Source organism: Montipora foliosa, chromosome 1 (assembly GCF_036669935.1).
Source record: "Montipora foliosa isolate CH-2021 chromosome 1, ASM3666993v2, whole genome shotgun sequence".
Classification (NCBI taxonomy): Eukaryota; Metazoa; Cnidaria; class Anthozoa; order Scleractinia; family Acroporidae; genus Montipora; species Montipora foliosa.
The window spans coordinates 62,150,239-62,167,738 of NC_090869.1; the positions used below are offsets into that span (position 1 = coordinate 62,150,239).

Genomic DNA, 17,500 nt, shown 5'->3' on the forward strand with positions numbered 1-17,500 from the left:
GTAAAACTAAGACAACATGCGAAAAAGAATCAACCACCGAAATTCTTATGCGACATAAAAATGGTTTAACCACGTCGTTAATTTTTTTTTCAGTTTTGAAAATGCCATAAAATTTGGGTCGGTTGGATGACGCTAAACGGAGAAAAAAACGAGGATTGCCTTTCTCGCGCAAAAATTTTCATGACTCCCGACCGAGAAGTGTCCAAGGTGAAAGACGGGGTACTATTTAATCTTGAAGCGCTGGGTATCAGGGGTTTTCCCTCTCGAGAGTAGGCTAAGGAGTCACTCCAAAAAATGTCACTTCCGCACCAGACAACAGTAACACAAGAAAAAATGTCCCCTATCTCAGAGAGGACATGCAAACCCCTATGAATCAGTCGAGCTGCCCCCTTTTCTGAGGAAGTCGTGTTTTGTCACGCAAACAAATCAAATGACCGAGGAAGGCTTGGGATGAGAAGTGTTCTCTTCCCAAGCCTCCCTCGGTCATTTGATTTGTTTGCGTGACAAAACACGACTTCCTCAGAAAAAAGGGACTGCTCGCAGTCTATGAGGAGAGAGAGAACACATCCACCACGCGTGGCCATGTAAAATTACCACCATCTAAAATTTAGCCTGAGGTAATGATGCGCGGACATTTTCGGAAAACACCTGACTGGTTAGTCCTAACTACGTCATTAAAATTTGAGGCCAAAATAACTTTTTTTGATAACAAAAAGGGATTCGAGAAAACCTCGACCCGCTTCGGTAGGCCGTCGATCTGACATCGCGGTTCGTGATTTCTTACTTGACGTGGTCTTACTTACTTACTTGTACCTACGGACGTACTCACCCGTTGACATTTAACAAATAGACCCGTAGCCCGCAAGAGCTACGGGTCAATAGCCCGTGAGGCGAAGCCGAATGGGCTATTGACCCGTGGCCCTTGAGGGCGAAGGGTCTAATTGTTTTAGTATCACCCAACTAGACGAACATAAAAGGCAATAACAAAGCTATCAAATACAAGTTGAAGAAATATCTATTTGGGAATAAAACGAAAGAAAGCGTCACGCTTTTTGCTACTTGAGGACTATTACTAAACGTCTTCTAGTAGCGTAGCCAATCAAAATGCAACATTTGCATTAGTCCACTAGTTGGATGATACTAAAGTGCGTTAGCCAGTAAGCACAAAGAATGTCTGGCAACAAGGGATGTAAATTAAACGAGTGATTGTTTGAATCTTTAAATTCAAGGATACTTAACAGATTTTTACTTATTACGAGATTTAACCGTCTTACACGAGTAAACGTTACAGAAAAGTTTCTACAACAAGCAAGAACACTTTTAAGGCTCTTCCGTTGAAAACGGCACGCGGTTGAAATATAGGGCCTTGGACCAAGCCCCTATATTTCGACCGCGCTTCATTTCCAACGGAAGTGCCTGCTTGCAAGCTAATCTAGAACTGGCGTCGTAAATGTATACAAAAAACTTGAACTGCTTCTAAGGTCCTTTTGAGGGCACAAAGTAGGAGTTAAATATTTCTGACAGTCGTTGACCAAATTATCTACATTATATACATTTACATGTGTATGTAAATACGTTCAAATTTCCGCCCGTTCAAAAATCCAAAGACAATGTCACATGTACAGCACTGCAGCGTCATTAAGTCAGTTCAACACGTGATTTTTTTCGAACAGTCTTACAGGACAACATAAATTAACCACATTTTGTCTTCTAAGAAAAAGGCAGCTGGCCATTAGATCAAAGGAATTAACCTAGAAAATGCCCCCAATTCGGCCAATTTAGACAGAAGGCCTGGGACAATAACTAGAAGTTGTCTACGATTCTTTTTTGATTGGAAGTTCATAGCGAACGCCGCTCATAAGATACCACAGCAATGCTTCCGGTTTCTTCGCGGATAGTTCTCTTATCCATTCAGGGCCTGACTCCGAATCAAGATCATAGTTACTAGCACCATCAAACGATGAAGTTGTCTCCACAGAACCCATACTGTTTCGCTGAAGGTAAACATTGGTTGGAACTGTGGCACTTTTGTATCCAGCAGCAAGAAGCATTGGGGTCACCTGATCGCTCTTGGCCTTCTTGTGAAAAGACGGCGAAGATTCATTGGCAGGCGTTGGCGTGTATGGCTTACAAAGCAAGTATAGGATGGACACAGAGCAAGCTAACGCAATGATTTCTGGAATATCGTGTGCTGATGGTGAAATGACAAAAAGTCCTCTTTTAAGATCTACATAGACAAACACCTCTGATTCCAGTCTGATCAGATACAATCCTCCTTTGAATTTGCGGACTTCGCACCACCGTCTATCGCCACTCAACTTGAACAAAGCGATTTCCACTTGCCCTCCAGCGCGATTGAACATTTTTCCCCTGTGCCACTTTCCAATGCACACACCCCAGTCCTCTCGACTTCGGATGACCATGGCTCTCTCACCATCCGCATGATTGAGATACACGCATCTTTTGTGGTCCTCGACTGATCCTTTGTCTGGAAGAGTGTTTGGTTTGATCGTGTGTGCGGAAGCTACTACAATGCCTTCCATGCTGATGATCTCCACTGCTGAAAGATTGGCTGCAGTGGAATGCACTACCCGACACTTGAATGTCTCACGACCTCTGCAGTCCAGCAATGTATGAGTGGCAGACTCGCAAGGAAGGTACGTCTTTGCAAAATCAACCGCAGACAGCATCGACTGAGGAAAACTAAGCACCAACGAGGGATGGTCAACTTTTCCGAAATATAGGTCTGGCTGAACTTTGAAACGATAACCTTCAATGACTGGGGGCTTTAAATGTGCTGCCAGCCTCACCACGCTCCTCGCAGCCATGAAAGGGATGTCGATAACCCATGGGAGGCCTGTGGCTGATTCACCGTATGGACATGCTTCAATGTACGAAAGCAGGCTGGTCTGGGAAGATCCAATCACCCTTTCTCCATACCGTATCTTCTGATGCAGAGTTACTGTAATCGTATGACGCTTTTCGTTGTCAAGAACACACTCGCTGGCCAAATCTAAGTTTGTTCCGCCTTTCATGCCTTTTTCCACAATCAAATCGCCATCTGGATTGTAGATTCGCACATAGAAGTCCTTGGTGACATCAGCATTTACGACCTCAACTCGCAAGATGTTCATTGCATATTGAAGGCGTCCCATTGAGGAATAAAAGCCTTTGGCCTTTGCTATTCCGTGGTGAGGAGGATCCCCTCGATACTGCGTCCCGGGTGGATCAAACTGAAGCCCCACTGCCGACCACAAGGATCTTGTTCCTTTCTCCATGTTTTCTACAGTGGATTCAAGGCTTCGAATTGCTCCATGGTTGTCGTTGTCCGGCATCATTCCAAACAAGTCAGTTGTGACTTTCTTGTAATTTAGAGGATGTTGCAGATGAGAAAACCATATCAGGTCGACATCGACGCAGGAGACCACAGGAACGTGTGGGTGTTGACCTTTGAGCTTCAGATGATGTTGATATCTTTCAATGGCGCGCGTAAGAAACTTATTGTCGGTGAAATGAGGTAACGAGACTTGGTAGCAGAATTTAGATTGATAATAAGAAGCCTCCTCGAGGTCGTAACCCAGTTTGGAACGGTATGGCAAAGGCATCTCTGCAATTCTGTTCAAGTCGACTTCAAATCTTTCCCTGGGATAAGCATCTTCCCAAACATCCCTTGCATTTTGAAGACCTTGTTCTCTTTGATTTCTAATCATGGGTTTGTGATCGACCACTCGAGATACTAGACTCAAACAATCCTGCTCGTAATCATGAGGAGCCAACATATGCAAGTGCCAAACCCATGCGATGTCTAGTGGAGCCGCAAGGAGAACGCTATCGGCCCCTTGTTTAGCCGCAAGAGGAAGCCAGAACAGTTCGTACCTTCGAATGGCATTTTTCAAGATCGGACCACCATAAAGAGCGGGATATTCATTAACCAAGGCAAGAAACTCGATCTCGGTCTTGGCTTCCTGGATAAAATTCAAATGAGTTTTTTGGCGCAATGTCATTTCCAAAACTTCTTCCTGCAAAGTACAAGGCACAAGACACAATGTGAGATTTAACACTTACAATGTACATGTTAATGTGAATCAGCTAATTTGGTGAAATTAATAAACAGGCTTTTTTTCCGATGTCGACCTCCACTCTTCCCCTGTGGCTCAGCGATAAAACATTCCACGCATTAATCGGAGGGTGATGGATTCACTTCCGATCCTTTCAGGGGCTCTCCGATCCGACTTTTCTCCGAGTATCCCCGAGTCAATATCGAAAAATGAATAAATGTATTTTTGGAATTAAGTTGTCTTCCATGAGTCTCCCAAAGCTCAGTGTGATAGGGCACCCGAGCTAGAAATCGGAAGGTCATCGGTTCGACTTTAATATGTTAGCAGCAATCGGAATTTTTCCGATTATTCTCGAGTTAGCATCGAAATTATACAGATTAGCGCCATGCACCAACCGTTGGGACGAAGACCTTCGATGTGGAAATGGGCCTAAACACGGCGATTTTCCCTATGTTCTGCGCTCTTGCAACTAAGCAACACACATCAGCTCAAAATAAGCTGAACTTGCACAAGAAAAAAACATGGTCTTAAAAAGGCTTCTCCAAATCAAATCTCGATCACAATAGCACAGAAAACAGCGCTTTTGAACATCCATCGCAAACATATGATGATCACACTATGTATCTCTGGGCGATATAATATCAAAATTGATGATGAAACTTGAGATCTTATCGGATTTAAAGGCCATGCAAAAATCCCCGACTATCATTATTATTATGTAATATATCAAACACGAGAAGGAGTGTTTCATCGGATATCAAAACACCGAGAAGCGAGTTGAAAAACGAGGCCGAAGGCCGAGTTTTTTAACCGATTTCGAGGTGGTTGGATATCTGATGAAACACTCTTTCGAGTGTTTGATATTGCTTCTCAAAGGAATCAGTATTTTAAGAGATATTTGGGATCAAAGTTGGCCAAATTTTATGCTAATTAAGACCACATATCAAAACTTCCTTCACGGTAGTGATTTCTTTTGTTTTGGCTTATGAATTATTAATGAGTTTGAGAATATTAAATACACTACCTGGCGTGGACGGCAAAAAAATTCCTTGTGTTTATTGTTGATGGAGTTACATCGGTTTTCTTTTCGCGAAAAATGAATTCTCGAGAGACCTTAAAACAGCGTGCAACTGCATCAGGATGGGAAATCATGCATGCATGGACTTATCTCGGTTTTATTAACTCTAACTGAACAATGCCTCTGCAAATGCCAACGGAAATAATCTATGTAACAGTTTTAGTCTATGTGACACAACATGAACGGTCTCCCAGTGTGGCTAATACGGATCTTAAGGACGCGACGTTCTAGAGCCACGGACGGAGACCGGAACGGCGAACAGTTATGGGCCTTATTGGCGCGGAGGACATATGGGCCATAGACAATAGATTTCGTACCCCGAGCCTCGAGTTGAAATGTTTGGGAACGAGTTTAATTTCGATGCGCAAATCAAAAGATTTCAATCTCTCTGGACTGTGGCCGTTGCGTGACTAAGGCCTATAATGCCCGGACATTACTCTCTCCCAGATATTTAAGCTAATCGTCTCTAGCAGAGGAAAGACACTTAGCTATATAAAGGTAAGTTAAAAAGGACAACAGCTAATTTCCGGTTTTCGTGCATGCGTAGCTGGAAAACGTTGCGTGCTTAATTAAGCTCATTAACGACTCCCTTACACTCTTGGGTCAAAAGTACTTTCATTTAAGAAAGAACTCATCGGTTTATTTTCATAGTCATTTTCGTTTCGATGAAATTTTATCACACTCCAGGAGTCAAAAACTTGCATTTTTTCCATATTTTCGCCAAAACGCTGCTTGAGGTTATTTTCATTTTCCTACTGATACATTCCAGCGCTGTTTCATTTCCAGCCATGCATTTAATCCGACATGGTTTTATTTTTGCACAAAGTGGGCATGTTGATTTTATCAGTGAATGGGAAGCGTGCCACATGGCAAGTTACCACGAAGCCCAAAGTAGCCTTTAATGTGGTTCTGGCGGTTGATTAATGGCGCAATTGAAAAGCATAAAAAAACTCGGTCATACCACAGGTGTTAGATCTTTCACGATTGTGCTTGTGAATTCAATGTACTGCGTTGCCAAATTAAACAAGAGACAACCACCCTCTTGGTGGATTCCCCACCGAACAGAACTCTTAATTACTGTGTATTGAAAATTTTTGTTGTTTCAGTCGAGGTTGCTATTAAACCACTTTGATACCCAATCAAGGAGATCTATTTGCTTCAACCGCCTAGCCCTCTTCTGGCGGGTTTGTGAAAATGGACGGCTGATCCATCAATGTCATCAGCTGGCGTAATGAACGCCGCTTTATTTTTTAAGCATTTTCCACTCGCCCGTACAAACCAGTTTGTGGTTTTTAAATCTCAGGTGCTTAATGGAGGCTTCATAATGGAAGCTGTAGCTCTATAGCTGGAGAATGAGGGACTTGCGAGCAGCGTAACTTCGATCTTCCCCAGATAGTCCTATTTCTCGTGAATCAGTTAAAGATCACAGCTAGCTACCATTTGCAAGAGGGTTGCTACCCAAATTGACAAAACGATGAGTAACCGTTATGTCCGAGAAACTTGTCAAAGAGCGAAGTTGAATGTAGTGGTTTCCAAATGCTGGTGTATCTCGAATTTTTGAAATGAGAAAAACTCTCAACTTGGTGAGAACTCTAATTTCCGAATTTTCCCCAGGTTGTTTAGAGAAAGCGTTTCCGTGGGGCTGAAAAAGATTTTCGATGATTAATAATCTTTTTTCCCCGACGGAAATGCCTGCAACTCAGGATAGTTTTTCGCATTCCTATCGTACCGGAACCTTACTAGGAAGTCTCAGTGGAATGGAAAAGCACCCCTTAACTGGACTAATTTATTCGCAAAACACTATGAGGTCGGTAATTTGACAAAGATGTGAAAATCAGCTGTTGGTGTAAGAAATAAAGACGGCGAGCATTAGTTGGGATAGACGAAAAGGCCGTTTCCTCCTTCATTTCACTTACATGAAGTCAACTCTATATTTAAAAATTTTGTCGTCAATTTAACTTGAAAAGGAAAGTTGTGAAGTTCTAAGAAGTTTGCACCACACGGAGGACGAGAGGTTAAAGCTGGACCATAAGCGCCTGAAGAATCATGGGGCTGGACAATCTGCGAGCCATGCAAATTTCGCATTTAAGTCCAAGCACTCATTTCAAATAACGCTGATAAACTGTTATTCGCATGTTGACTCACCATCTTCGCTCGCATGGCTCGCAGCCATGGCTCACAGTCATGTCTCGCATGCCTCGCTGGCTCGCACATTGTCCAAACTCAATAATCATTGATAACCACTAGACCATCGAAGCAAGCCACGGCCACTACCAAAGGTGAATTTTCATAATATTTAAATAGATAAACCCTAACCAATATTGAAAGCTAACCGGTGCTCAGATTTAAACACTGCAGATCAGCGGTATTAGGAATGGGCGCTTAGACTTAAACAGTTGATCAACACTATTCAAAATGGGTGCTCAGACCTAAATACGTTGCACCGTGTGACCTTGTAATCTATCTAAATCGTGTAATTGTCACGAGATGTCCAATGTCCTTCTCATCTATCCTTTTTAGCATTTACCAATAAAGACACGGAATTGCTGCTATTTTTTAGGAAGAAAGAAGGTTCATTAAACTCGTATACATCAAATAGTATCGCTTTAGCTCACAGTTATCGCTGTTAATAATCCAAGAGTTCAAAAGACAAGAAAACAACTGTCCAGATTCGAAAACGTAAAATTTCATAATTTTCCCATCCTCTTGCAAATTTTTGTCACAGGAGGGAAAAAAATGTTCATCATCCAGAAATGAGCCTCCTGGTTACAAAACTGTAATATATCTTTTAAAATATATGAAGTTTAATAAATTTGAACAGCGGAATACAGTTGAAATGAAAGTTGGAAACTGCTCATTGCACTTAGGGCACGTTGGATTGACCGTATTCCAGAATAGGCATACATGGAATAGAAGTTAGAGATCCTTCGTTTTTGTGGGAATTCATATTAAAACTGTTCAAGATCTGCTAAAATGCTATTTTAAACAAATTTTTATTATCCTTGCTGCTTCGAAACGCGCCAAACATACCGTTTTAATCATCACTCCACGTATTCTTTTTCCGGAGTTATGAATAAGGTCAATCGAACGCGCCATTAGTTGAGCAACTCAATTTGAGAAGCTGCAAAAGGAAGTCCGAATTAAGAATCAGCACCGTGACATTTTGGTAGCAACTGATAGTGCGTCCACACCTGTATAAAGTACGCGTCAAAATGGACAGTGTCACCAGAAACTTTGTTTTTCAGCTATTCATGGCTGGGTCAAAAGCCACAACGCCTTTAATACACGTTTTGTCAATGTATATCTTGATAGGATTAGCGCAAGGTTCAACAAATTAATCAAACAATGCAGACAAGATAATCCAGCAAGCCGTCTAGAAACCACAAAGTGCCGTTTGGCATAAAATGCATAAACACATCAATCATTTCAGAAAAATTTAAAACACGCGAAAACTTCTTTAATGTGAAAACGTGCCAGTTATGTTGAAAATGTTAAGCCTTGAGAGATTAGAAAAGCCACTGTATGTTTTTTCCTCCTGTGTTCACAACAAAGTAGAAATATATCGTACACAATTTGCAGCGCGTTCCGTTATCTCTGTTTGTTCTGCATTACAGTTTTCAGGTGAAAATACTGAATTTCGATTCCATCCACTCACGGCAATAGAAATGGAAAACATGCGAATTATTTGTTAACTTAACAATGTAGATGCCAAGATAACAACCGCACACGCAGTTGCATATGTTGGAATATCCGCAACTGTTTAACATAAATTTACACATTGATGGCGTCATCTGTAAAATTAGGGACACGTAGAGGTCCATTTTGCAATTTTTTATTCCTCGGTGTCATTTCACACGAAATCTAACGTGACTTTCGGATGGGAGCGGTTAGAACTGTTCAACGTTTTTTTTTCCATGTGGCGGATTAACTCGATATTTCGTTCGATTTCCTTACAGCCTTGGCTTTCATCAACCACCACTCCACGCAAAATTGAAGTGCTGACTTTCAAAGCCACACTTCCACTCACTGAAATTTCCCAACTTCACGTTTGAAACTTGTTCTGAGACGATAAAGGTTCGAAATCAAATCAACCGTCAAATAATGATTTCAACTGTTAAGTTTTTCCCTACCTTGGCTGTGATAATAAACTCCGAAACAGTTAGGAATGCTCAACGAACACCTTCAACCGAGTTGTGTATTAATGACAGCCGAGTGTTAGTTACGAGTGCTTAAACTATGCATTGCGTCATTTGGAGTTTCGTACGCGTGGACAAAGTCACGCATGGTAAATCAGCGGGAAAAAAACCAGTCAGCGCTTTTTTAGGGTATTGCGGTTTGTTTTGCAGTTGAAATAAGAGCTACCCGTGACTAAAAGATAATTTTCTGTATACCGTCCGCGATATGACATTTATTTAGGCAGCTTTCGGTGATGCCTTCAAAGTGTGCTCGGCAGTTCACTAATTCATTCACAACGAGCGACAAAAACAGAAGCAAAAAGTAGTGATATGCAAATGACTATCACTCAACGTTAATTGGCTAATTCTACAGTTCGATAAACCTTATGTCAACACACGGCAGAACGCTTTGGCGTTTTGTAAACATTGAGAGTAGACGAGATATCCAATTTCTCTTTCTAGGTCTTTTAATATATTACTAGTATGGCTGCAAAGACAAGACAGATGCATAAATATCGAAACCGGCAATAATTTTGTTTTGGTCACGAAAATAATACATCGCTGACAACCTTACATATTTTTACTAATTTTCGGTCGCCATCGCAGTGATGAAACTCCAGCAGCCACCCACCCATCCCCCACCCTGAAAAATAAAATTATATGAACTGCCTGTACGTATCATAGGGTGAGTTCGATTTACCCAATTCCGGAACAAGAATACATTGAGTGATTATTTAGTGATTGTTGAAGCAACAAGGACAATAAAGATATGTTTAAAATAGCATTTCAGCAAGTGTTTGACATTATTTCAATGTGAATCTCCGTAAAAACGAAGGATTTCTAACTTCTATTCCGTATTTGCATTCAAGAATACGGTCAATCGAACTCACCCATAATAAAAACACAACTGACGCCGACAAAACGGATGATCTCAAAGGCAATTTTACGTCTTCGCCGTCTTAATAAAGGCCACCTTCTGAGACTTGATAAACCAACCCTTACTCGACACCTCGTAAGTTCTCATGCAGTCGGTGGAAAAGACACTACAAGGTTCAACTCGCGCAATGTTTGATCCTTTCTTATAGATGGTTTTCACTTGATGTCACAGCAGCGACTTGGTACACAGAACAGTTTTTTTGAAATTTGACTCTATTATGATACAAATCATGGCCCTTAAATTCTCGAGACCATAGACTGCATGTACGTGTAGGCATTGCTAATATTATTTAAAACCAATTTTTTATCTCATTAACTATGACCTGTTTCAAAAGGGCCAACACAACTAATAACACTCTTCTGTTATCTGAAAGACGAATCCCCCGTCAACTCTCCATGACACAATGAAAACTGAAGAAACAGCAGAAGTAACAATTGTTTTTTTTTTTCTACATCACCGGTAATCTTGCCCCTAAGCTGATTATCAACATTTTCAGGATGGGCTTTGATTGCGGATGGATAACCCTACAATTCACTAGGGTTCTTGAAAAAAAAAAAAAAAAGTAAGAGCATGAATGATTTTTTAAATTGATTTCAAGCACCTCAGAAGAAGGGTGTTTCAAAGGCAGCCACAAGCGTCTTTCAGCTCATCCCATGCACCAAACCACTACGCGCGTGCGCGTTTAAGCAATTAACGGGTACCGCGTCTAAATCTGAAACGGTTCCTGTACTTTTTCGTTTAACAGTCTTTCGATCTCCTGGTAAACAAACGTCTCGATGGCAACTGCTTCGCAGTTGGAACTTCAACGGAGAGGCCTAGTAAACTTTAACCCAAAAGTAACTTTCAGCGCTTTTGCTCATTTTAGGTTGCTACACTACTCGCAAGCTGCCAAATTGGTTCGCTTGTCCCACTGTTAACGATAGCTGTTCGGGTGCTTTCATCGGAGCCGAAAGCTGTCCAGTGCTTGGTTTATGCGACCTTGTGACCAAATGCCGTCCAAGCGGTTTGCCCATGCAGTCGAATGTTGTCGGGATGCTTTGCTTTTGTACTCGCAACCTGTCGGCATGAGTCGGGAGTGGTTCACTTTTGTACTCGGAGGCTGTCGGAGACCTTTTGACATTTTTCCCATGGGCATCGCTGTCGTGCCTGAACCCGCTTTCCTGCCTGTTTAATCTTTCAAGATGGTTATCACGACGCAACTCCTCATCATCTAAGTACCAATTACATCGTAACTGTTGCTCAATGGCTGCTCGTCAATCTCGTCGTAAAGATTAGATGGAGAAGACACTTCTTCCTGTAAAAGTAAAAAGAAGAAGTAGTGTTTTCACTCACGTGATCAGCTCAATTCCCGGAGGATTAGTTGGGTACATCAACATGGCCGCCGCCGTGACGTCACGTGAAAACGCTTTATACTTCATGACAATATCACCAACATCACCATCACCATCACTATCATTGGACATCCTCATCATCATCCCCATCATCATCATCATCATCACCGTCGTCGTCGTCGTCGTCATCAATCGGGAACTTACGCAAGGACTACGACGACGCCCAAGAGAACTTCGTCTAAAAATATTATTACCTGTTATTGCAGTAATTTCATCATAAGCCCAACTCGTTGGGAATAGACACCGTGTATCAACATTACGGGAATAAACTATGATTAGCATGAACGGTGTTGTTGTTTGGGAAGAAAATTAAAAATGTTTTGTCAGGTTCTCACGTCCTTTTCACAACTTCAAATGTGGCCAATTCAAGTCGTTGTCAGGACAAGGACGGCAAAGAAATGTATCAAAATGTAAAACGCACTTGTAGGGTCTTTGTTTTTGTTCATTGAGCTCATCGATTTGCGACGTTCTTGTAGCCATCGTCCGCGTCCTTGAGTAAGCTCCCTAATAGGAGGCTCCCCCCTATAATAAGCTCCCCCCTAGGGGGAGTCAGGGTGGTTTAGTGGTCATCAACCGTGCCTCCCACCTCTGTGACCCAGGTTCAACTCTGGCCTCGGGTCGTATGTGGGTTGAGTTTCAGTCGATCTCAATCTGACTCCGAGGGTTTTTCTCCGGGTACTCCTCCCTCCTCAAAATCGACTCCCGTCCTATTCCATCAGGCTGTGGTGCTGTGCTCCGAGGTCATACATGGGTCGTGTTCAGGGGCCGAGCGCCTAGCCGGCAGCACAGCTCCTTCGGCCCGACCTCGTTGAGCTGCGCCCTTAGTAACTCAGTCTCCGACAGCGAGAAAGGGCGATTAGCAGATCACATATTATAATACCTCAATCATCATCGCCGCCGTCGTGGACAACGCAGTCTTCACAATCGTCACCTTTAAAATCAGTACTTTCAGCACCAGGTTCGCCACCACTACATGTAGCAAACGGCACAAAATGACAGGTTTCGTATCTTACCAAAACAGTTGCCAAAGATGGTCGTGTATCCCTATTATTTCGTCGTCTGTTGACAAAACGAATGAAAACGAAAATAATTAGGGCGCGTTCGATTGACCCTATTCCGGAATAAGAATACGAGGAGTGATGATTAAAACGGTATGTTTGGCGCTTTTCGAAGTAGCAAGGATAATAAGAATAGGTTTAAAATAGCATTTAGCAGATGTTTGACAATTTTAATGTGAATCTCCGTAAAAACGAAGGATTTCTAACTTATATTCCACGTATTCCTATTCCGGCATACGGTCAATCGAACGCACCCTTAGTTTAGATGAAATAGCATCAATTAATTAAGGACTAAAGATCCAAAAGGCCATGTCACAAAAATGCCAAAGACTGAGGTCAGACTGACATTTTTTCCCCTCAATATATATCACACAAGAATGAGATCTTTTAAGCACTCTGACTGCTTAACTCGAAGGTAATGTTCATCTCCAAAGAGCCGTTGGGAGACAAAATGGCTAAAGTTTAGTAATCCTCGTGTTGTTATGGGATTCAAGCATAATGACGAAAGCAAGCAAGATTGCCAAAATAAAGCAAATTGGATTGCACATGCGTTTTACGTTTTAGAGCATTTCTTTGAAGTGCTGTGCATAAGCACAACACATAGTAACTATATTCAAGATTTTGTTGAGAACGCTACCACACGGTGGTGAATCTAACTTAACATAAGCCAATTGTGTGATTCCATATTTTGTTCCCAGTGTTCCACGAGAGCGAGATGAATCGCTAAGACCTGAGGACAGAGCTAATTTGTATAATGAAGTGGCATTTTCTTTGATGATGCCGTCGTCCTTCTTAATGCTAAAGTTAACCCCACACCCACCGGCATGGAAGCGAAGTAAGGTATTCTTCCAACTAAGAACTAAAGGAGCATTAGCTGAATGTGTTTTTCTTCATTAACCTCGATCAACATGATTATTTGACCACAGATCACAGATCACGTGACATTGGGGTTCTGGCCCGGTTGTTCAAAAAAGCCGATTTACGCTAATCCCAGATTAAGAATTGACCAAGGAGTTTATTTCTCTACTCCCAAATGCTGTTCAACTTTAAATTAGAAGAAGTCAGTCTTGAAAAGCAAAAAATAAGCAAAAGAAACTTCCAAAAACGTGAAACAAAAGTTTATGCTAATCCTGGATTAAGCGAATCGGCTTTCGAACAACCGGGCCCTGGTCTGTAAAAGGGAAGATGTGAAAGTCTAACCATTACAAAGTTACCATGTTCTTCTCAGTTACATGTACACTAAAACCCAAGGGCGGGTCCAGTCGGGGCTCCAGCTCCAAGTCCCCGCACGGTCGGTGGTCACTCACCTCCTTATGCACAGCAAAATGGTGACAAACAGAGCAAGGCCAGCAGCAAGTACTCCGACCACGAAACTACTAATCACAATCCAAAGAGTGTGATTTGAAGTTTCTTTGTTTGGTGCCACAGGCTTACTACCTAGACGCGCATGGAGGACAAGAGAGGAACAAAAAGATATTAAAAGGGATAACCACAGGAGACGAGTCTGCCAGGACTTGATGAGATGCAGTTGATGAGATGAAAAAAAAAAAAAACAAAAAACAAGGACTGAACGAATGACACAAAGTTGGTTTAAGCATCGATCAATGCGAATCCCACTGAAACAAAAGGTGTACCCAAGGTCTGAATGCAAAAAATGTGAGAACCATATGCTATGTTGTTTCGGGGTTGCTTACCATAGAAAATGTTCTGGGGAGGAAAATGCGATGCATAACATGAAGCCCAAGCTACAACAAGGTGCAAAATTGTTGAGACAGTTTCATTAAAAAACACCTTTTCTAGCTTCCAATACCCGCCGTATCTAGAATATAAACCTTTCCCACTTTCTTTCCCCTCTCCCCATTTCAATGTTGACTGTTCAAGTTTCCATCATTTTTTTGTCTTGCTAGCAACACTGATAAGGAAGGGGGGGGGGGGGAGGGGGAGGGCTGCAGTGTGAGAGAAAATAGGTAAATTAATAACGCCCCAAGAAAGTGAAGTGTCTCCACTATTTTTGCAACTTGTTGTAGGATGGACTTCTACATCTCAGTGAGTATGCCCAGATTTGTGCTATTACAATAAACTGGAACACAGGCGCTCTGTGCCGTTTGCTATGTGTTACTAAACAAAAGACATCAAAATAACTACAGTAGACGACAAAGGATACTGCAATAATTAAAAAGTAATGAAATGGAGACAGTGCGGCCCAGTGGTTAGACCCGCTCTGACCACTCGATGAAGTTGATCCTGGTAGTCCCTGGTTCAACTGTAAATAGCCAACTGGTTTGCCTTTGGCCAGTCGGGATGAATCCTAACACTTGTTGTTGTTGTTCGATACTGTTTTTTTTTTTGTGTTTCATACACCTTATTCCAAAATGGCCACTGATTTATGCGCATACAAATTGGCCCTTGTTGCGTCGTTCGAGATAAAATATTCTTTTGAATTTTAAGCTTAAGAACGAGGCATCAAGAGCTAATTTGAATAAAAACAAAAGAATATTTAAATGGCGGCCATTTTGGAATAAGGTGTATTGCACCCTGAAAAGCCCCAATGGGCAGTCAGTGGTCATTTAAATATTTCAAAAGCACGAAGAAAGAAGAAAATAGATGATAAATTTGGACTCCTTGAACATTAAAAAGGACAAGCGGGTTACATCCAACAATGGTGACAGATTGGAAAACGCCCAGTCAGATACTTGAAATAATTATGTAAATTTAAGCATTATTTGTAAGATTTGATACCTTCAATGCTGTCCACAACACAAGCATTACTGGTAGCGCTGCAGAATTCTGGTCCATTACAGATCGCCATCGTCACATGACATTTGGCAGATAGCTGCTGAGTTGGAATGGTCACACTGTGAACTGTCCAATTGCTGATGGTAACATTGTGTGCCTCTTCAAGTGACTGTGTTCGTGTTTGGCAATAAGAGTTGAGAATAATGTTCTTTAAGGGACCATTTAAACTCTTGGATGGTGGAGCCTGTTGAATGAACAATAATAAAAATGTTTTATACAAAACCTTTTGTAAATTAAAACACACACGAGATGACATCACTTCGTGCCACTCCCATTTTAAACCCTGAGTTTGTATTACTAATTGAAACTAACTTCTTTGTTGTTGGTTCTTCTATAATTAATAATAATTATTATTTATTAATTTATTATTTATTATTAATCATGATTAATTAATGGAACCTTGTCATACTTATTATCGCTGAGTATTAAATAGGCATATGAAGTTGAAATAAAGTGACTTAAGTTGACTTGTGTGAAAATCAGAGTTGCTCACAAGCCATGCGAGAGTGCTGACAAGACCAGAAGTTAACATCATCTTTGTTTAAATTTTGGTGTCTTCAGCATGGGAAGCTAATCATTCTCAAATAACTGAGCTGAGAAACTTCCTTCTGAATGTATAATAAATCTTCAAAGCACATTTCATAATTTACTACCTCAGAAAATATGAGCATGACATACCAGAATATCTACAATGTAACTGACGGGTTCAAACCCCGTTGGGGTCCTGAATTTTTCAGACTTCTCTATGCAATTGCAAAAATTGCGTTCATAACTGCGAGGATCATAGCTTCACTTGATGTAAGAAACGATTGGTTTAAAATTCAAAGTTTACAAAGAATTATGGGCTTATTGGCACTTAAATGCTAAAATCTAAATCGCAACTGTGGTGCACCAGCATAGTAGCTGGCAGCTGCGACAAATAACTCAGAAACGATGTACCGCACAAACCTGAGAATTGGTGAGGTGATTTATAAGACAATAGTGTGTTTCCTACAAGATTCCAAGTTCTTGGTTTACTTCATGTAATGGTTTCAATTTTATTTTTTTGTTGTGTGAAAGTGAAAACAATCTATAGACTACATAATTTGACAGCAATGCCGAATGAACAAAAATGGCTGAGAGTCGACTGAAGCTCTTCGGCTTTCTTTACCCTAGAATGGAAATACTGTACACACTGGGGCATAGCTACAGGAGGGTCCTGGGGTGCCTGTGACTCCCCCTTTGCAAGCCTTTTTTAAGCAAACAACCTACAATATTTAGGTGGCAAAAACTCTATAATCTGGCGAGTACCCTCTGTTTGACACAGTGTGACCCCCCATTTGAAAAATCCTGGCTATGCCCCTGCTGTATCCTCTACCAAGGCTAGCTGAAATAATAATCATTATTGCTCATTTCCCCAGCCCCTCCTTGGGTAAGATGTCAGGGAAAATGAAATATTTCTTAGCCGGACACTGCATTTAAGCCAAGACAAAAGACATAGGAGATGTTGACAGATTTTCTTCAGCTACATAGTCATGAAAAAAAAAAAAGAATTTTTAAGAACTCACCTCCCAGGTGACTGTTAGCCAAGAGATGCTGCTGTAATTACTCCACTTACTGCAGTTTGTGATTTGTGGGGCTTGACTTGGTGCTGAACAAGAAAAAGAACCACACACGGAAAGGATAGATTATTAAGTAAATGCAACATTATGTGATAGAGTTAATTAGTCTAAGATCAATATGGTAAATAAAAAAATAATCAAATCCTCAACAAGAGCCATGACATTTTCCATTTGTTGCTGCCATTTGTTGATGTTATAGGTGTTGCTGGTTTGTGTCATATCTTTTTCTTCTTCTCTTTCATCTTTCTTCCATAAACCCTACACCTAGATTTAAGGGCTTTGCATAAACCCTAGACCAAGACGTAGATAGAGCAACTTTCATATAACCTTGAAAAAGTGTTCCGATTTGTTTCATGAAGCACTATTTGGCAAGATTAAAACCAAGCTTCTCCTTATTCCTGCCAAG

At 41.3% G+C, this 17,500-nt stretch overlaps 2 protein-coding genes and 1 long non-coding RNA gene across 3 annotated transcripts in view; 1 reads left to right on the forward strand and 2 right to left on the reverse strand.

The window, feature by feature from the left end:
* The window catches only part of LOC138003882 (uncharacterized), a 19,433-nt gene extending 7,890 nt beyond the window's left edge, over positions 1 to 11,543 (forward strand). Inside the window, exon 3 of the long non-coding RNA XR_011123691.1 lies at positions 11,114 to 11,543. This is a non-coding gene — a long non-coding RNA (uncharacterized lncRNA). The remainder of the gene's footprint in view (positions 1 to 11,113) is intronic.
* Positions 1,232 to 5,567, reverse strand: LOC138003823 (uncharacterized). Its single transcript, XM_068850088.1, has 2 exons — positions 5,083 to 5,567; positions 1,232 to 4,019 (listed from the first exon to the last, which is right to left on the reverse strand). Exon 2 carries the CDS (start codon positions 4,002 to 4,004, stop codon positions 1,815 to 1,817), a length of 2,190 nt encoding a protein of 729 aa, XP_068706189.1. The 5' UTR covers positions 4,005 to 4,019; positions 5,083 to 5,567; the 3' UTR covers positions 1,232 to 1,814.
* LOC138003832 (uncharacterized) overlaps positions 9,525 to 17,500 on the reverse strand; it is a 21,592-nt gene continuing 13,616 nt past the window's right edge. Inside the window, exons 6-10 of the mRNA XM_068850100.1 lie at positions 17,041 to 17,123; positions 15,437 to 15,677; positions 14,005 to 14,134; positions 12,653 to 12,698; positions 9,525 to 11,542 (exon numbers count right to left, since the gene is read on the reverse strand). Coding sequence (XP_068706201.1) covers positions 11,459 to 11,542; positions 12,653 to 12,698; positions 14,005 to 14,134; positions 15,437 to 15,677; positions 17,041 to 17,123 — 584 coding nt within the window. The 3' untranslated portion in view covers positions 9,525 to 11,458. The remainder of the gene's footprint in view (positions 11,543 to 12,652; positions 12,699 to 14,004; positions 14,135 to 15,436; positions 15,678 to 17,040; positions 17,124 to 17,500) is intronic.